Raw genomic sequence first — 21,786 nt, forward strand, 5'->3', positions numbered from 1 at the left:
GCTGCAGCCACAACTTCGAGCAGGGCGAGGACTGTATTCCAGTAGTTGGTTGTGAAGGTGATCGTGGCTATGAATTTTTATGCGTCTGGTTCCTTCCAAGCTGGAGATGGAGATATTAGGAATATCTCACATTTTGCAGTGCACTGCTGCATAAGGGAGGTCACTGAGGCTCTCAATGCAAAGGGAGGTAACTTCATTTCATTGCCTCTTGTCAGACAGAAGTAGGGGGAGCAAGCACAAGGTTTGCAAGGATTTCAGAATTCCCATTTTCCCATCAAGAGTACCATTGATTGCATGCACATTGCTTTTCGTGTGCCAGATCAATTCTGCCAAGTACACAAGAACACAAAAAATAGGAGCAAAAGTATTCATATGGCCCATCGAACCTGCTCCGCCATTCAATACGATCATGGCTGATTTTGGGCTTCAATTCCACTTTCCTGACCACTCCCCATATCCCTTGATTCCCTGCGAGACCAAAAATCTATCTATCCCAGCCTTATATATATTCAATGATGGAGCATCCACACCCTCTGGGGTAGAGAATTCCAAAGATTCACAACCCTTTGAGTGTAGTAATTTCTCCTCATCTCAGTCCTGAATGATTAGCCCCTTAATCTGAGACTGTGTCCACATGTTCGAGATTCCCTGACCAAAGAACAAAGAACAGTACAGCACAGGAACAGGCCATTCGGCCCTCCAAGCCTGCGCCAATCTTGATGCCTGCCTAAACTAAAACCTTCTGCACTTCCGGGGACCGTATCCCTCTATTCCCATCCTATTCATGTATTTGTCAAGATGCCTCTTAAACGTCGCTATCGTACCTGCTTCCACCACCTCCACCGGCAGCAAGTTCCAGGCACTCACCACCCTCTGTGTAAAGAACGTGCCTCGCACATCTCCTCTAAACTTTGCCCCTCTCACCTTAAACCTATGTCCCCTAGTAACTGACTCTTCCACCCTGGGAAAAGGCTTCTGACTATCCACTCTGTCCATGCCGCTCATAACTTTGTCAACCTCTATCATGTCGCCCCTCCACCTCCGTCGTTCCAGTGAAAACAATCTGAGTTTATCCAACCTCTCCTCATAGCTAATGCCCTCCAGACCAGGCAACATCCGAGTAAACCTCTTCTGTACCCTCTCCAAAGCCTCCACGTCCTTCTGGTAGTGTGGCAACCAGAATTGCACGCAATATTCTAAGTGTGGCCTAACTAAAGTTCTGTACAGCTGCAGCATGACTTGCCAATTTTTATACTCTATGCCCCGACCGATGAAGGCAAGCATGCCGTATGCCTTCTTGACTACCTTATCCACCTGCGTTGCCACTTTCAGTGACCTGTGGACCTGTACGCCCAGATCACTCTGCCTGTCAAGACTCCTAAGGGTTCTGCCATTTACTGTATACTTCCCACCTGCATTAGCCCTTCCAAAACGCATTACCTCACATTTGTCCAGATTAAACTCCATCTGCCATTTCTCCACCCAAGTCTCCAACAGATCTATATCCTGCTGGATCCTCTGACAATTCTCATCACTATCCGCAACTCCACCAACCTTTGTGTCGTCCGCAAACTTACTAATCAGACCAGCTACATTTTCCTCCAAATAATTTATATATACTACAAACAGCAAAGGTCCCAGCACTGATCCCTGTGGAACACCACTAGTCAGATCCCTCCATTCAGAAAAGCACCCTTCAACTGCTACCCTCTGTCTTCTATGACTGAGCCAGTTCTGTATCCATCTTGCCAGCTCACCTCTGATCCCGTGTGACTTCACCTTTTGTACCAGTCTGCCATGAGGGACCTTGTCAAAGGCTTTACTGAAGGCCATATAGATAACATCCACTCAATCAAATTAGTGAGACACGACCTCCCCTTCACAAAACCATGCTGTCTCTCGCTAATATGTTTGTTTGTTTCCAAATGGGAGTAAATCCTGTCCCGAAGAATCCTCTCTAATAATTTCCCTACAACTGCCGTAAGGCTCACCGGCCTATAATTTCCTGGATTATCCTTGCTACCCTTCTTAAACAAAGGAACAACATTGGCTATTCTCCAGTCCTCTGGGACCTCACCTGTAGCCAATGAGGATGCAAAGATTTCTGTCAAGGCCCCAGCAATTTCTTCCCTTGCCTCCCTCAGTATTCTGGGGTAGATCCCATCAGGCCCTGGGGACTTATCTACCTTAATGCTTTGCAAGACACCCAACACCTCCTCCTTTTTGATAATGAGATGACTGAGACTATCTACACTCCCTTCCCTGGGCTCATCATCCACCAAGTCCTTCTCTTTGGTGAATACTGATTCAAAGTACTCATTTAGTACCTCACCCATTTCCTCTGGCTGCACACATAGATTCCCTTCTCTGTCCTTGAATGGGCCAACTCTTTCCCTAGTTACCCTCCTGCTCTTTATATACGTATAAAAAGCCTTGGGATTCTCCTTAATCCTGTTTGCCAATGACTTTTCATGACCCCTTTTAGCCCTCCTGACTCCTTGCTTCAGTTCCTTCCTACTGTCTTTATATTTCTCAAGTGATTCGTCTGTTCCTAGCCTTCCAGCCCTTATGAATGCTTCCTTTTCCTTTTTGACTAGGCTCACAATATCCCACGTTATCCAAGCTTCCCGAAACTTGCCAAACTTATCCTTCTTCCTCACAGGAACATGCCGGTCCTGGATTCTAATCAACTGACATTTGAAAGACTCCCACATGTCAGATGTTGATTTACCCTCAAACAGCCGCCCCCAATCTAAATTCTTCAGTTGCTGCCTAATATTGTTATAATTAGCCTTCCCCCAATTTAGCACCTTCACCCGAGGACTACTCTTATCCTTATCCACAAGTACCTTAAAACTTATGGAATTATGGTCACTGTTCCCGAAATGCTCCCCCACTGAAACTTCGACCACCTGGCCGGGCCCATCCCCAATACCGGGTCCAGTATGGCCCCATCCCTGGTTGGACTATCTACATATTGTTTCAAGAAGCCCTCCTGGATGCTCCTTACAAATTTTGCCCCATCCAAGCCCCTAGCACTAAGTGAGTCCCAGTCAATATAGGGGAAGTTAAAATCACCCACCACTACAACCCTGTTACCTTTACATCTTTCCAAAATCTGTCTACATATCTGCTCCTCTACCTCCCGCTGGCTGTTGGGAGGCCTGTAGAAAACCCCCAACATCGTGACTGCACCCTTCCTATTCCTGAGCTCCACCCATATTGCCTCGCTGCATGACCCCTCCGAGGTGTCCTCCCGCAGTACAGCTATGATATTCTCCTTAACAAGTAATGCAACTCCCCCACCCCTTTTACATCCCCCTCTATCCCTCCTGAAGCTTCTAAATCCTGGAACATTTAGCTGCCTATCCTGTCCTTCCCTCAACCAAGTCTCTGTAATAGCAACAACCAATGGGAACAGTCTCTCAGCTTCTACCCTATCAAGCCCTTTCAGAATCTTGTATGTATCAATTAGATCACCTGTCATTCTTCTAAACTCCAGAGAATATGGGCCCAATTTATTCAGCCTCTCATCATAGGACAACGACCTCATCCCAGGGACCAATTTATTAAATCTTCACTGCACTGTCTCCAGTGCAAATATATCCTTTCTGAAATGTGGAGACCAAAACTGCACACAGTATTCCAGGTGCGGTCTCACCAAAACCCTGTACAATTTTTGTAAGACTTCTTTATTCCTGTACTCCAATCCCCTTGCATTAAAGGCCAACATGCTATTTGCCTTCCTCATAGCCTGCTGCACCTGCATGCATGTTAACTTTGTGCATTCCTTGTATGAGTTCCCCCAAGTCTCTCTGAACATCAACACTTAACAGTTACACACCTTTTAAAAAATATTCTGCTTTTCTATTTTTACAACCAAAGTGAACAACTTCACACTTCCCTACATTATACTCCATTTACCATCTTGTTGCCCACTCACTTAACCTGTCTATAGCTCTTTACATAAACCACAAGGGATTCCACTCCCTCAATGAGTAGTTGGTGTGTGACCACAAGCAGCACATCATGCACGTCAGTGCCTGGCAGCAGTCACGATGCATTCATTCTATGACAGTCCTCTGCGCCTGCTGTCTTTCAAGCACCACGCCAAACCAAAGGGTAGCTAGAGGGTGACGGGGGCTATCTGCTGACAACATTGCTCCTGACTGTTTCGCAACCAATGCACGTAGGCTTCCCACTTCCAATTTCTCTCGTTTGTCTGTGGGTAAAGTCCAGGACGGTACCACCCAAATTTCTGTTATAACCAGGTGAGAAAGGTATCTAGGGGTTCATCTCGGCCTTCGCCTGGTCTTACCTTGACAGCGCTTATTTTTGAACACATTGTTTTTAGCTCCCCCTCGGTGAATCCTTGTTCACCGCTTTCCAATTATCAGGCAAAGAAACCAGCACAAACAGGCTTTCTTAGGTTTAAAGAAGAAAAGGTGAAATTTATTAAACTTAAACTTAAAGTCTAATTCGGTTAATGCCTATGGATACATGACGCACCCACGCTAGCATGCATACGCGATATACACATGCAAATAGAGACAGAAAAGAGCAGACAAAAAATAAAGTGGAAAAGTTTGAGGCAATATCTGAAGAGTTATTACGGTTCTTCGAGCTCACTGTAGAGTCCTTGATTGTAGGTAGATCTTGCTTTTCGTTGGGGCCCAGTATTCTTCTTAAACCTTGTTTGCTGTAGAAGACTTTTCTTTCTTGGGGTTCATGAGTCTCCAGTGGATTCAGAGGCTTGTGAGAAAAAGATGGGACCAGACAGAAGAGAGATCTGCTCAGTCCAGGAGCAAACAGACTTTCTGCCCAAACTGTACAAATTCTGGTTTGGCCATTTCTGTTGGTGTATTTGGCCATCTTAGCAGTAAACCTGGAATGCGAGCTCCCCACCATCAACGTCTGATGATCAACAGTCCATTGTGGGATGAATGTGTCAGGGAATGGCTGCTTTGTCCTTCCAAACACTGTCTGTTAATATGCAAATGTCTTTCCCAGCCACGGCTAATCTGTTTAACTAACAAGTCCTGTCTTCACTCCAGTAACAGTTTAAAATTAATGTTCATAACAAAAAATAGTGGCACAGTGGTGCTGTGGTTAGCACCGCAGCCTCACAGCTCCAGCGACCTGGGTTCGGTTCTGGCTACTGCCTGTGCGGAGTTTGCAAGTTCTCCCTGTGACCGCGTGGATTTCCTCCAGGTGCTCTGATTTCCTCCCACATGCAAAGACTTGCAGGTTGATAGGTAAATTGGCCATTGTAAAAAAATTGCCCCTAGTGTCGGTATGTGGTAGGAGAATTGAGGGGATGTGAGAGGGAAAAATGGGATTAATGTAGGATTAGTATAAATGGGTGGTTGATGGTCGGTGTGGACTCAGTGGGCCGAAGGGCCTGTTTTGATGCTGTATCACTCTATGACAAAATTAATGTGCCTCATTCTTGGCAGGTGGGGGCCGAGCATGACACCCAGTAGAATGAAATGCAATTTGGGAAAGTTGCATTTCATTAAAAGGGTTGAGAGAAAAATATAAGATACAGAAAACAAAACATGTATTTCTCTCATTCATTCATAAATCTTAAAATCGCCCCTTTTTTGGCATCCCAATAAACATGTGGTTCTTTTTTGGGGAAGTTTCTCTTATGTTTGCCTGTTTCCATGGCTGCCTAGAGTCTTTGTTCCTGCTGAGGTAATTTTTTTTTTTCTCAGGAGATTCAGCAGTGGGTAGGGCTATCCTGAACTCTCTTTCAGTGCCTTGCTGAGTCATGCAAAGGCTTTTGACTTTAGGAGTATGGGTGGTTTTCTTTTTTCTGACTGTGGGGGAGGATTCTTTGCTAATCTCCCCTTTGTCCCAGAGGACATTCCTGCCTGCAGGTATTTGTGCAGACTCTACTGCACTCCCTGTGGCACTCTGACTAGGTGAGGCATCACCCTCACAGTTTCTCTGCCCCCTAGAGGTCTTTCTTTGTCTCTGCAGGTTCCTGTAAATGCTGTTAGCAACACTGGTAGGGTGCTTCTAGTGTCTGCATTTACGTAGGAGGATGTGGGGTTTAACATTTCAGATTTTTTGGGGTTGGCTGACCGAACAGTTGGAGTTTTCATCTGGTATTCTTCGGACATCCTTTAACCTACCCTCTTGGTCACTTTTTCCCCTTCTTTTTCATAAACTTTTGCCAGCCTTGTGCCTGCCTGTCCCCTTTTGTTCTCGGCGGGGGTCCCTTACAGTTCACCAGCCCTCTAGTGGAGGGTCCCACGAACACCGGTACAGGACTTAAGGGTGCAGGTTTCACTGTAGATTGGGGTTTCCCTTCAACCTGGTACATGTGGCAACACCTGCAGTACTCCACCACATCTTTATGGAGTTTTGGCCAGTCAAACAGCTGTCTTATGCGGGCCTTGGTCTTTCGTACATCCGTATGTACAGCCACTGTAGTCTAGTGGGCCCTTCTTAATATTTCTCTCCGGTACTTCTGCAGCACCACTAACTGGTGAACCACTGTCCACTCCTTGCTCTCAGGTCTGTGAGGAGAACTCCATTTCCTCATCAGTACCTCATTCTTTAAATTGTAGCAATCAGGGACTCCCTCTGCTTCACTTTCAGACTGGGCAGCCTGTGCTAACTCTCACAATACTGAGTCAGCTCGCTAAGCCTCAGCTAGGGAAGATCCATCCCTGGGTCTCCTAACTTTCCAAAGAAAGTCTCAGACAGACAGACCTGATCATCTGCCTGCACTGCCAATTCAGTTTCCTCTCGGGGAGCTGGTTTGATCATGGCCTGATTCAGTACACATTGGAAACTGCAGGGATCCCTCTTCTGCCACTGCCTTGTCTCTCTGACTTTCTGTGGTCTTTCTTTCACTAATGGGGGTGCTAGCACCTTCACCCCCGCCAGGCCATTACCTAGGAGCAGGTCAGCCCCATCCACAGGCAAACTAGGGACAATCCCTATGGTCACCGGTCCCGAAACTAGGTCGCACTCCAGGTGCACCCGGTGTACAGGTACAGGCATACACTGCCCTCCAATACCATTCACCACTATTCTGGTGTTCACAGCACTCTCTGGGGGAAAAGTCAGGCCTTTTCCTAGTAAAAGGGATCTAGTGGCCCCTATGTCCCTGAGAATTACTTTGGGCTTGCTTGCCCCACTCAAGGGGAATGGGGTTACTTTCCCTTCGGACACAAAACACTGATTGCCTCCAGGAATCTTATTAAATTTTCCTGCACTTGCAGCTGTAAGCTTCCTGGGTCTCACTCTTACTCCAGTTAAAGCCACAGCTTGTTTTGCTGTGCTTTCCATCAGGTTCCCTTCTTCACTGAGTGAGTGTGCCCTGTTTAACCCTACAGGTTTTCGCTTTAGTTTCCAGCAGTCAGCTTTATTACAATGGAAGCACACAGGTCTCCTGGTCTTGCTCACAGCACCTTCCTTTTTGGCAAGAGGAGAGCCCCTCTGTGTCTCCTGCTTTCCTTTCTCTCCCAGGACTGCTTGGGCTCCTATCACCTTCTCACCCTTTGTCCCTTTTGGATTTGTGGAGGTGACTAGGTAAGTTTCTCCCCGGGAAACCGACTTATAAATTAAAGCAAACTCAACAGCCAGGACGGCTGTTTGCCAGGCTCTCTGAACGCACTGCTCCTTTACACGGGTCTTTATGGAGAGTGGGAGAGACTGTTTAAATCCCTCTAACAGAATTACTTTTCTGAGATTCTCATAACTGAGCTGCACTTTAAGAGCCCTCAGCCACTGTTCAAAAGCCATCTGTTTACTTCTTTCAAACTCCAGATAAGTTTGATTAACTTGCTTCTTGAGGGTTCTAAACTTTTGGCAATAGGCTTCGGGTACTATTTTGTATGCCCCGAGGATAGCATTTTTGGTCACTTCATAATTTGATGAACTCTCATCTGGAAACAGGGAATAAACCTTATGGGCCTTTCCAGTTAGCTTGCTTTGTAGTCAAAGAGGCCAGGTCTCAGCTGGCCATTTTAGCTGCCTTGCTAGTTTGTCAAAGGACACAAACAATTCTCTACATCCTCCTCATTGAATTTTGGAATTAGTTGAGATAGTTTTAACAATTTTGTACCCAGCCCTGAATTATGCTCCTCCATATTGTTCATGCTTTCACTGGGGTTACTCTGTCACCCCCTAGTTTACTCAAGCTGCTTCAACTCTCTCTCTTCACATCCCTTCCGGAATATTTTTTCTCTCTCCCTCTCCTCAAATTCAAGTTTCCTCTGTTCCAGTTGTAGCTTTGCTAGCAATACCCTGTCGGAGTCTGCTTCTAACCCTGTTTCTGCTTCTTCAGATTCAGGGGAAAAATCGTTGGCCACTCGCCTTAGGAGTTCAGACTTCCTAGCCTTGCCTCGCACAGTGATCCCACACTGCTCAGCCATTTTCCTCAACTCCTCCCTAGACAGTGCTTTTAACTTATCCCAAGTTACTTCACCCTGGCTTGGAGAGCTACTAGCTTCAGTTGCTGACATGTTAGTATTCAAGCACACACTATCACAAGAAAACCTGTATTGAAATCTTGCTCTTTTTTGATTGGGAACAATTTGGCTTCCCATTTCCAATTTCTCTCGTTTGTCTGTGAATAAATCCAGGATGGTAGCACCCAAATTTCTGATACGACCAGGTGAGAAAGATGTCTTGGTGTCCCTCTCAGCCTTCACCTGGTCTTACCTTAACAGAGTTTAATTTCAAACACACTGTTTTGAGCTCCTCCTTGGTGAATTCTTGTTCACTGCTTTCCAATTATAAGGCAAAGAAACCAGCACAAACAGGCTTTCTTAGGTTTAAAGAAGAAAAGTTGAAATTTATTAAACTTAAACTCTAATTCGGTTAACGCCTATGGATACATGACGCACCCACGCTAGCATGCATACACAATATACACAAGCAAATATAGACAGAAAAGAGCAGATGAAAAGTAAAGTGGAAAAGTTTGAGGCAATATCTGAAGAGTTGTTGTTACGTTTCTTCAACTCACTGTAGAGTCCTTGATTGTAGGTAGATCTTGCTTTTTGTTGGGGCCCAGTATTCTTCTGTAGGAGACTTTTCTCTCTTGGGGTTCATGAGTCTCCAGTGGATTCAGAGGCTTGTGGGAAAGAAATGGGAGTAGACAGGAGAGAGATCTTCTCAGGGATCAAACAGACTTTCTGCCCAAACTGTTTGTACAAATTCAAAAAACTCAGATTTCCCAGCAGGTTAGTCATGTGACTAGCTGGTTTGACCATGTCTGTTTGTGTGTTTGGCCATCTTAGCAATAAACCTGGAATACGAGCTCCCCCACTTTCAACGTTTGGTGATCAGAAGTCCATTGTGGGTTGAATGTGTCAGGGAATGGCTGCTTTGTTCTTCCAAACACCGTCTGTTAATATGCAAATATCTTTTCCAGCCACGGCTGATCTGTTTATCAAGTCTTCCCCTCGCTCCAGTAACAGTTTAAAATCAATGTTCGTCAAAATTAATGTGCCTCATTTATGGCAGGTGGGGGGCCTAGCATGACAGCCAAAATATTAATGGGAAGCGGGGAAGATGCAGGTGGGTGCAGCAGCAGACGAAAAACCCATCAAAGCCAGGATGTGGAGGCCCTGCCGATCTTAACGGCAGACTTCATTTGAATAACATGCTTCAGTCTTCTGCCCAGGAGTTGGCCAGATCAACAGCAGGGGCAGGAGGCAGCAGCCGTGGACCCGTGAGGCTGGTTAGTGGGGATGGGGGAAAACTCAGGCCTGCGATCGGGGAGTGGGGTGAGCAATTCAATGATCGGGGCCACGATCGGTAAGCAGGTGTGGCTGTGAGGGCAGGGTGCAATCGGAAGTTGGGGAGAGTCTGAGGGGTCTGGGCTGAGTTCAGCAGGGGTCTGGGGGGTCTTCCCGTGATTGGTGGAGGAGGATAGTGTTGTGTTTGGGAGTCCCAAAGCTTCCTTGTGAGATCCGGAGGAGAAGTTTTGCCCTTCCTGGTCCACAAGAAAACCTAAAGATATACAGGTGGATTTTGTTTAGCTTCTAGCATTTTCTGCTCAGTAGCTATTCTTCAAATGGAAAGGGAGCAGGAAGCTAAAAAGCCACATGGACAGACTACGTGATTTTGAAAATTGTGACAGATGGAGTTCAGTGTGAAGTTTCCACTCTGGAACACTTTGAATCTGAGAAAGACAAATTGGAACATTTTCTTAATGGTGAGGGCCTAGGAGTTGTGGAGGAGCAAAGGGATTTGAATGTCCAGGTACACAATTCACGAAAAGCTAATGCACAGGCACAAAAAAATCAAGGCAATAAATGCAATATTAACCCCTCTATCTCCAGGAGATTGGAATTCAAAAGTGAGAGAGTGATGCTTCAGTTGTTCAGAGCCTTGGTCAGACCCCATCTACAGTACTTCATTTTGTTTTGGGCACCAAATTTCAGAAAAGATATATTGACCTTGTAGATGGTATAGTGCAGATTCACCAGAATAATACCAGGGCTAAAAGGGTTACATTAGGAGACCTGGTTGCATAAACTTGTTATGTATTCTCTTGAGTTTAGAAGCTTGAGGGTTGATGCAACTTATATGTTTTAAACTGTAATGGTTATGATAGTTTCTCTGTGCATAGGCTATGCCCTCCGGTGGGAAATCCAAATCAAGTGGATCTAATAAAATTAGACCTAGGCCATTTAGGAGTGAAATCAGGAAACATTTTTTCAGAGTTATTGAAATCTGGAACTTTTGCCTAAAAGGCTGTGGAGGCTGGGTCAATTGAAACCTTCAATACTGAGGTTGATAGATATTTGTTAGGTAAAGATGTTCAGGGATATGGAGCCAAAGCAGGTAAATGGAGTTGAGCTACAGATCAGTCATGATCAAATGGCGGAACAGGCTCAAGGGTTGAATGGCGTGCTTCTGTTCTGATGTTCTTCTAATTTTGTAAAGAAATATATGAAAATTCAAAAGCTTTGAGGTAGAATTGATATTGAGTGTTTTAACAAAAAACACAGGCATATATGATAGAGTATAAATTGTGTTAAGCTTACACACTTGTTGAAACTTTTGTTTTCTCGTCTATACATTTCAGAAAGTGGATTAAGCTGAGGAGGAAGGGTGAGGGCGAGAGAGAGAATGTTAGTTTCATTTTCATTAAAAACAGTTGAATCTTGAAGTTAACTACTTCACCTGTGTTTTGTTGACAGTTAGTAAAAGATCTATACTAATTATTGCTTAGATCTGTGTGCTTGAGAAAGGGGTGAAAAAGTGAGTCTCCCTAAATTTAATGTTCTTTCAATTTTCAAAAAAAAAACGAATGTTGTAGCCTGCTAAACACCAACCTGTGGTTAGTTGACCATAAAGAGCAATACTTGTGAGGTAGAGATTTTTATTTCTAACACATATGAGATAGAGGGAAAAAGCGACAGAGAAAGGCATAGTGAATATAAAGAAATTAATACAAGCAGTTTCTTTCCTCATTGTCATTTGAATTTTTTATAAAAACAAGTTGAATTCTTATTTGAGGTAAACATGGGAAGGTAATAGGAGGGAAAGAGGAGGGATCTTGATTACGAGTGAAGGAGCTTATGATCTCTAGCCACCCACCCGTGTAGAAAGTGAGTAGGAGCAGAGGAAAAGTGGATAAAAAGTTAATGGTGAGATGAATGATTCCATACCAAGAGGAAGGACAGAATACGGGGTTCGGCAGGTAGTTTGAAAGGAAAAGAGTTTGCGTAATAATGTGAATAAGGCAGTGATAGAGCAGGGTTTAGGTAGTGGGAAGGTAAAGAGGTAGGAGAAATGATGGGAGTGAGGGTTTTGGGGAAGTGCAAGTGATTAGAGTAGGGGACAGGAAGTTAGCCACCGAGGGTCACATTTTTTCCTCAATCAGCTGCCATAAATAGCAAGTTACAGTTATTGTGACTTCTGTCCAGACACCACCCAAAGGAAAGAAGAAAAAAGAGAGAGAAGCAAAATGAAGAGTTATATAGAGAGAAACGGATGAAACAGAAGCAGAAGAGGAGAGATGTTAAAACAAATAGTTACAAAAAGACAGCAGAGATAATTAAGAGAGTAACCATATTCTCTGATTTACCATGTGCATTGACATAAAGGATTGACTACTATATATATCAAATCTGTCAGCCATGTCACTTTTAAAAGAGTTTTGTCTGTTAGATAGACAGTTTCAGGACCCAATAGACAGTATCAGATTACAACATATTTGTCACACATGGGTTATTCAGATTGGCTCACTCACGTTTCCATCTCAGCCACATCCTTTGAAACATGTTTGAATATACTTATCAGTTTGTATTTCGATTTTCCAGTATTGTACGACTATTTTTTCCAGGAGAAAACATGCAATATTGATGGGCTCTGTTATGGTGCAGGGGATCCAAATCCAATTAGCCCTTGCCTTTTGTGCAGACCAGACACATCCAAATTTGAGTGGTCGATTAATAAAAGTAAGTTAATTCATATTACATAATTTCTTGTTGTTTGTTGAGCTATGTTGTAACAGAATCTGAATTTACCCATGTTCTGCTATAGTTTTGTAGTGCCAAAGACCATCAAGTCTAATGTCACTTATTTTAACACTTATATCATTCACAAATTTTGCTCCTCATTGGCTGAAGCCCAATATTAGCAAAAAAGGTAACAGATCACATGAATTTTAATAAAATAAATAAACATGGGCTAAGAGTGTGTAATTTCCCTATATGGACTCCCACCCATCCATTCTGAGCACTGTAGCAGAAAATCCCACCATTATTATTTATGTTAAAAAAAGTCAATTGAAGATATTGGGCTAGATTTTGCTGTGAAGATAATGGTGAGGCTAACGGCACCTGGTGCTGCTCTAGGAAAAGTCTATCCCAATAAATATTATTCGAATCACTAATTCCACTCTGCTATGATCATCCTATTCCACCCTACCCATTTCCCCCTTCATCTAATTTTCTGCTGGCCGGCACGGCCAATAAACTGGCCAATATTGCACCAACCTGAAGCCAACAAACTGCAGTAGGATCCATGTTCAGGACATGTAGCTTGTCAGGGGATAACGTGGGCAGGCCCGAGAAATGGACCACCCACACACCAGCTGGATCTGGCAGTCGGCCTGTCCACTCCACCACCTGAGAGTTAAAATCTGTTCTGCAGCAACTCAAGAACACAAGAAATAGGAGCAGAAGTAGACCATATGTTCCATCGAGCCTGCTCCACCATTCAATAAAATCATGGCTGATCTTGGGCTTCAATTCCACTTTCCTGCCCGCTCCCCATATCCCTTGATTCCCCGCGAGACCAAACATCTATCCATCCCAGACTTAAATGTATTGAACGATGGAATCCTCTGGGGTAGAGAATTCCAAAGATTCACAACCCTTTGAGTGTAGTAATTTCTCCTCATCTCAGCCCTGAATGATCGGCCCCTTATCCTGAGATTGTGCTCCCCCCCATCCCACCTCCCGTTCTAGATTCCCCGACCAGCGGAAACAGCCTCTCAGCTTCTACCCTATCAAGCCCTTTCAGAATCTTGTATGTCTCAATTAGATCACCTCTCATTCTTCTGAACTCCAGAGAATAGAGGCCCAGTTTACTCAGCCTTTCATCACAGGACAGCCCCCTTATCCCAGGGACCAATTTAGTAAATTTTGCTGCACTGCCTCCAGTGCAAGTATATCCTTTCTTAAATGTGGAGGCCAAAACTGCACACAGTACTCCAGGTGCAGTCTCACCAAAGCCCTGTACAATTTTTGTAAGACTTCTTTATTCCTCCAATTCCCTTGCAATAAAGGCCAACATGCCAGTTGCCTTCCCAATAGCCTGCTGCACCTGCATGTTAACTTTATGCATTCCTTGTACGAGCACACCCAGGTCTCTCTGAATATCAACACTTGCCAGTTTCATACCTTTTAAAAAATATTCTGCTTTTCTATTTTTAAACCAAAGTTAACAACTTCACACTTCCCTATATTATACACCATTTGCCATCTTGCTGCTCACTTAACGGGCTGAATTTTACCGGCCCCTTGATGCCGCGGGTCATGGCATGGGGGCCGGTAAAATTCTATGGGGAGAGGCCCACCTCAGCCCGTGACGTCGAGAAGGGCCCACCTCATATTACCACCGGCTGGGGGACCTCGATGCCCCTAGCGGCGGGCCCTTCATCAGCATATGCAAAGTAGCATTACACATATGTAAATGAACTTACCTTTAGGCGGCGGCCATCCTACGCCGATATTACGGCCAGCATTGGTGCTTTGCATGCCTTCGGAACTCCACACGGAGTTCCGAGGTGAAAACCTGGTGGGGAGGGGGGAGGAATAAAATTTTCAGGGCAGGAGGGGTGGGGGAGCAGGGAAAACAAATGTTAGTCGTTATGTGAATGGTGGGAAGGGGTTAGAGGCCAAATGACAGAGGGTTGGGGGGAAAGTTCAGGAAGGCAATAATGTTTCTTCTGACTTTAGGTGCCACGTAAATGACCATTGGGGGGGATGTTGGGGAAGGGCCTCTATCACAAATATTTTTATTTGATGAACTTTCCCAATGTGACCACTTTAAATTTTTAAATTGTACTGAAGGGCTTAAAGCCCTTGAAAAATGGCGGCGGCGCCTTCATGGTGGCACCGGACGCCATTGCCGGGGGCATGGCGGTTGCCTCTATTTAAATGAGTCCCCGCGTGTAATGGCACGGGGCATTCGCAGGGGATGCACGCCACCATTAGAGTGTGCCACTGCGAACTACAGTGCCCTCATAAAATTCAGCACAACTTGCCTACATCTTTTTGCAGGCTCTCTACATCCTCCTCGCAGCTTTGTATCATCAGTAAACTTAGATACATTACTCTCTGTCTCTTCATCCAAGTCATTAATATAGGGTGTAAATAGCTAAGGCCCCAGTACTGATCCTTGTGGAACCCCATTATTCACTACCAACTTGAAAATGCCCCATTTATGCCTACTTTCTGCTTCCTGTCTATTAAACAATCCTCTATCCATGCTAATATATTACCCCCAACACCATGAGCCTTTATCTTGCTGATTAATCTTTTATGTGGCACCTAATCGAATGCCTTTTGGAAATCCAGGTAAACTACATCTCCTGGTTCCCGTTTATCTATCCGACTAGTTACAGCCTCAAAAAACTCTAATAAATTTGATGATTATTTTGTCATTTGTTTCCGCATGGAGTAAAATGATCACTTATTTTGCAGATAACCAACCTCCAATATTTCAAGCTTCACAAGAGAGACTGCAAACTTTTACTGGTGAAAATTTTGTGTACCAGTTCTTGGCTTCAGACCCAGAAGGATCTGCTGTTGTTTTTAACATAAATACTGGGCCCAAGGATGCTAGCCTTTCTCCTGCAGGACTTCTGATATGGAAGGTTTCTTTACACGAATCACAAACGTTCACTTTTTCTGTGACAGATGACTGTAATGCTGAGACCAATGTGTCAGTAGAGGTAATGGACATTATATAGGAGAATGTATTGCTTTGTAAGGCTTTCTACAATAATACATTTTGTGCTTGTTTGCCAGGGAGAAATTACCATTTTTCCATTTTGAGAGAAGTGAATTTTCATGTCAGTAAGCAAATGCAGTGTTGAGGAATGGGATGTTTCCATATTCTGGCACTCTGCATCAACTCCAAAGTCAAATATAACATGACAAAACATCAGTAAATCCCTCATTTGGAAACAAATATTCTTTTACATTGTGCAGTACAATACCATTACGTGTTTATTTTGAAGTTTTAAGGTCATTTGCTGTAGAAATATCATCAATCAATATGAAAATTTTAGGGCAGCAATAAGTATTGTTATCAATATTTTGGCAAATCTCCATTGAAGTTCTAAGGTATGTTTTCTGAGTAAAATAATTACAAAAATTTTTAAACCTTCAGTCAATATTTTAGCATGGCTTAAATTCAGTCAATATTTATATTAATCTATGTACATAAAATGTGCATTTTGGATGTAGGTAATGAAATTTTAAGAGTGCAAGCATTTACCAGAGAAGTTAAAAAGAATGATGTACTCAAACCATTTAAGCAACAGAGGAGTTATTGAGATTAATGATAAAATGGTTGTTTATATCTGACCAGATGAACTACATCCCAGAGTATTGAAGGAGGTGGCTTTAGAGATAGTGGATGCTTTCTGGAAGGGTTCCTGCAGACTGAAAAGTAGCAAATGTAACCCCACTGTTTAAGAAGGGAGCAAGAGAGAAAATGGAGAACTATAGACTTGTTAGTTTGACATCAGTAGTAGGGAAAAATGTTCGAATCTATCATAAAGGATGAGATAACTGGACACTTGAAAAATAATGATATGATTGGGCAGAGTAAACATGGATTTATGAAAGGGAAATCATGTTTGACAAACCTGTTGGAGTTTCTTGAAGATGTTACTTGTAGCATAGATAAAGGAGAACCAGTGGATGTGGTGTATTTGAATTTTCAGGAGGCTTTTGATAAGGTTCCACGCAGGAGGTTCGTAAACAAAATTAAAGCACATGGGATTGGGGTTAATGTACTGCAGTGGATTGAGAATTGGTTAACTGACGGAAAGCAGAGGGTAGGAATAAATGGGTCATTCTCAGGATGGTAGGCTGTTACTAGTGGGTACTGCAAGGATCAGTGCTTGGGCCACAGCTGTTTACAATCTATATAAATGATTTGGATATGGGGACCAAATGTAATATTTCCAAATTTGCAGATGACACAAAACTGGGAGGGAATTTGAGGAGGATGCAAGGAGGCTTCAAGGGGATTTGGATAGGCTAAGCTAATGGGCAAGAACATGGCAGACGGAATATAATGTGAATAAGTCTGAAGTGACCCAGTTTGGTAGAAAAAAACAGAAAGGCAGGACTGGATTTTATGTTGCCGCCACCGTAGTCGGCGGTGGCCAAAAAAAATGGCAGCACACACGCGCGGGCTTTACTCAGCGGAGCCACCACGATATTAAATGCAATGGCTGATTTACATGGCCAAGGTGGATTGCCTATCCGCCCCCCCCACCACCCAGATGATGTGGAGGGGCGGGCAGTCCATCCCCGGCAACGGCATCCAGCACCACTCTGTAGGCGCCGCGTCATTTTTAAAGGGCTTCAAGCCCTTGCATAAAATCTGAATTTTTAAAGTTAGAAGCATTATAAATTTAAATTAAAAAATCTAATAGTTTCAAGCCCCTCTCCCACCACACCCCTCCCCCCCAAATGACTAAATAATTCATCCCTTGCCCTCACCCTCCAAAATACTTACCTTGTGCACCTGATCTTCTCCCCCCAAAGTTCACAAACTTTAATCTTTACCCTTCCCACAACCCCCTAGACCAATTAAATTAGTTTGACCCCACTCCCGCTCCAACACTGAGGAATTTACTTGCACCCCCTCGCCACCCATGTTCCACCTTATATCACTGGTTGGAGATCCGACAGCGTAGGGGTGCAGGCCACTGACTGCAATATCGGAGGGGGGCGGCCAGCGGTATCAGGTAAGTCATTAATTAGTTCATTTACATTTATTAAAATATTTAAATGGTGGTTCTGTCGCCAAGCGGCGGGGGTGGTGACAATTTGGGGCCAGGCCTTCCCAGCGTCGAGGCCCGTGGCGGGCATCTCCTGGAGGCATTTGCAGGCCCCCCCCGCCACTACCCCCTAATGTCGGGGGGTGGGGGGTGTCGGTAAAATTCAGATTGCAGAGTATTTCTTAAATGGTGAGAGGTTGGGTAGTGTTGATGTCCAGAGAGAACTGGGTGTCCTTGTTCATGAGTCATTAAAAGACAGTATGCAGGTGCAGCAAGCAGTTAAGAAGGAAAGTTGTATGTTGGCCTTCATTGCAAGGGGATTTGAGTACAGGAGTAAAGATGTTTTGCTGCAATTGTATAAAGCAGCACCTGGACTTTTGTGGCTCCTTATCTAAGGAAGGATATACTTGTCATTAGAGGGAGTGCAAAGGAGGTTCACCAGACTAATCCCTTGGATAGCGGATTGTCTTATGAGGAAAGATTGCAGAAATTTGGCCTGTATTCTCTGGAGTTTCGAAGAATGAGAGGTGATCTCATTGAAACTTACAAAATTCGTACAGGGCGTGACAGGGTGGCTGTAGAGAGGATGTTTCCTCTGGCTGGTGAGTTGAGAACAAGGGGACACAGTCTCAGAATAAGGGGCAGCCCATTTAAGACTGGGATGAGGAGGAATTTATTTACTGAGAGGGCGGTGAATCTGTGGAATTCTCTACCTCAGAGGACTGTGAAAGCTCAATCATTGAGCATGTTCAAGACAGGAATCGATAGATTTCTGAATACTAACAACATCAAGGGATATGAGGATAGTGGGGAAAAATGGCGTAGAGGTAGATGATCAGCCGTGATCTGTTTGAATGGTGGAGCAAGCTCGACAGGCTGAATGGCCTATTCCTGCTCCTATTTCCTATGATCTTGAGTTCTGTCACTAACAATCCACCAGTTCAACATTTATAATTTGACAAGGCCAGGATTATGAATTAAAAGGCTAGGGAGACTGTACACTCAACAGCAGCCTGTACCTGCAGAGGCCAAGATACTTGTGATTATATTTGCTACAGTGTCCATCACTTTATTTGATCCAGAAAGAAACAGACTCAATTGGTTGAAAGTAAGCAGCAGAGTAATTGACATTAAAAAAATGAAGATTTTTTTTTTCCTGTTCCAGTTGAGGATACATGTTTCATTTTTCAAAAATGAAGCAAATTAGCATGGAAGTTTTTTCTTGGTGGAAGAAATTCTGGTTTTGAGACAGTAATGAACAACAGCACCTGGAATTTCTGCAGGGCTTCTCTGGCTAAAGATTGGTGGAACGCCTAAAGTCAACAATTTACACTGGCCGGAATTTTACAGCATTTCCCCCCCCCCCCCCCCCCCCCTCCGCCTCCAACGAGTGGGCTAGTGGCGGGAGAGGCGGAAAAATTGAGCAGGAGGTGGAGGGTGCCATTTCTGACACCTTTGCACCCCTGCTGCAATTTTAAGTGGGGTGGCGGTGGCAAGAAATGGCCCGCCCTTCCCAGGTCAATCAAGGCCCTTAGGTGGCCAATTAACTGCCACTTAAGGGCCTCTGCCCACCACCGCAGGTATTTTACCCGTGGCATGTGGGCGGCAAAGGCCCCAAGGTAAAACCTGGTGGTCTTCATGCAGGCTGGGGGGCCCTCCTGATCTGGCACCCTATGCCCCATGGAAGGTTGCCTCTGAAGCCCCAACCGCCCGCAGCACACAACATTCCAGCTCCTTCAACCAACCCCCCTTAAAAAAATTTAACTTCCTTCCGGGGCCGTCCTTCCTCTTTCTGTTGAAGCTGGGTGTAGACCCAGCTGTGGCCACCTCTTCCGGTGGCGCTGCTGAGACTAAGAGCTGCAAATCCCGCCCAAGGCCATTTAAGGACCTGTGGTGCGAAAAATCCCAGGGTGGCTCCCCAGGCCCAGCGTAGGTAGGCTTGCCCCCGACTTTTCGGCTGGTGGGCGGGCCCTCCCTCCCACCCAACTTTAAATTCCGGCCACTGTTTCTCTAAAGTTCCTGGCAAAGTTACAACAGGAGTTTGGAAGAACCCCTTGGAAATTCAGGGCCTAGTTATGTGAATGTTAGGAGTTTGACTATACCAGCAATTGTTTTATTAAAAGAAAAAGCTGAATGATAAAACATTCACTGGTTGTCAAAATTCAATCAAGAATAACAGCATGCATTTATATAGCACCTTTAATGCAGAAGAACAATCTAAAACATCTGGACCTCGGAAGCAATAACATGTTGAAGGGCTTTGAAGCGGGAAAGGACATTGGAAATGGGGCAGTAGTTTGCAAGGATAGCGGAGTTGAATGCATTTTTCTTGAGTGTGGATGGTCGCAGCTGATTAGAAAGAGAAGAACCATGCCAAGAATAGCCACCCAACAAACCAATGCATGAATTCTCATTTAAACGTAATTAGAAAAAAGTCAACAGATTTTCTTACTTATATGAATGTAGTATGTTTGATAATGGTTCACATATGATTCATATCTTTCCAACATAGTTTTGAGTTAAACAGAATTTCGATCTGTTAAGACCATTAGCGACAACAGCGTTCTTCAGAATTTTTAAATAGAGGAGTGCAGATGGCAAAATGCAAGATTCCAATACAGCCTTCTCAGAGAATATCCCAAGGTGTTTGCAATGATGTATAGGTCATTAGCTATGTTTAATTTTTATTAGGTCCTTGAAGGACTGCAGCAAAGTGAAGTCTAGAATTAGGATCCACTTTTTTGATGTGAATTATAAAAAAGGTTTTGATGTGACCTCTATTGAATAAGGTACATAGTTAGAACCTGAAATCTCCACACTGCTGAATTATTTATTTTAGCCACATGACTATCAGGTGGTGCTGAGCTTAGCGAAAATCATGGGAGAATGGTAAAAGCTTGGCAGAGAGTCAGTTGCTGCCTTCCTGACTGCAATTGGTATGTGGTTCAAGAATGCAAAAGAATCGAGAGGAAATAAAAAGGTTTTATACTTGCAATTAGAAAAATGCTATAAAAGGTAGAAAAGGAATATAGTTGCACAAATTAGTCAAATTCTGCTTCATGATATTTAACATTTGAAATTTACAAGTCATATTTTTTACATTAAATTACATAATAATTACACTGTCTATAGTGAGTGTGTCATTTCCCTTTTGCCTTACTACCAGATGAGGCTCGTTTATCTAAGGGATTGAAATTACACCTTGGCACATTTATTACAACATCTTGATATCCTCATATGAAATTCCTTTATGTGTTATTTTAACAAAAGTGTTAACCCATTTTTTTTAAAGAGATTAACTCCTATGTTAAAATGGCAAATAATTCCATCTGGGTGTTATTTTATTTCTCACGCAGCACAATTTCAATCCCTAAATATCTTATTTCTATCAAGATGTGTATAACTATTAAATCTAGTACACTCAGCATTTTAATTAAAATTGATTGCAAGAATGTTAGACTTTTGCAGTGAAACAGTAGCTAAATAGAATAGGTTAAAAAAGTATAAATCTGCAAATCTAGGTCTAAAACTAAATAATGTAACAACATTTAATTATGTCACTTCCTATTCCATTTCACAGAAATATCAGATTCCAATCACTAACAACTACCTTGTAATGGTTCTGTCAATCTTTAATATAAAGTCTTATTCTGAAAATGTTATAATCCTGCAGGTTGTTAGAGAGCTCTTGGAGGAAATGACAGAATGGTCTTAGTTTCCCAGAGACACAAAGCACAACTACCTACCAACAAGTTACTTTTGAAACACAGGAAGGAAATGGGTTTAATGTTTCTGGAACATACTCCAAGTTCAAATCTGGTCCTAATTTGGTTTTGAATTCAAACTTGTTTTTGTTAGATTTGTTTCGATATCAATGTCACTGTGTGATTTGAATTCTTCTACAACATTTTTTTTTATATTCATTCATGGGATGTGGGCATCGCTGGCTAGGCCAGCATTTATTGCTCATCCCTAATTGTCCTTGAGAAGGTGGTGGTGAGCTGCCTTCTGGAGCCGCTGCAGTCAATGTGGGGTAGGTACATCCACAGTGCTGTTAGAGAGGGAGTTCCTGGATTTTGACCCAGCAGCAGTGAAGGAACGGCGATATAGTTCTTGGAGGGGAACTTGCAGCTGGTGGTGTTCCCATACGTTTGCTGTCCTTGTCCTTCTAGGTGGTGGAGATCGCTGGTTTGGAAGTTACTGTATTACTGTAGCAACTGACTAGTTATTAACAGAGTTAGGAAAAACTCTTTCTACTCACTCCCAAAGTCTAAACA

The 21,786-nt window shown here is 43.6% G+C and overlaps 1 protein-coding gene across 1 annotated transcript in view; it reads left to right on the forward strand.

The window, feature by feature from the left end:
* vwde (von Willebrand factor D and EGF domains) overlaps positions 1 to 21,786 on the forward strand; it is a 306,182-nt gene that overhangs the window by 153,915 nt on the left and 130,481 nt on the right. Inside the window, exons 20-21 of the mRNA XM_068052969.1 lie at positions 12,323 to 12,437; positions 15,192 to 15,442. Coding sequence (XP_067909070.1) covers positions 12,323 to 12,437; positions 15,192 to 15,442 — 366 coding nt within the window. The remainder of the gene's footprint in view (positions 1 to 12,322; positions 12,438 to 15,191; positions 15,443 to 21,786) is intronic.

The sequence above is a fragment of the Heterodontus francisci genome, chromosome 2 (genome assembly GCF_036365525.1).
Source record: "Heterodontus francisci isolate sHetFra1 chromosome 2, sHetFra1.hap1, whole genome shotgun sequence".
Classification (NCBI taxonomy): Eukaryota; Metazoa; Chordata; class Chondrichthyes; order Heterodontiformes; family Heterodontidae; genus Heterodontus; species Heterodontus francisci.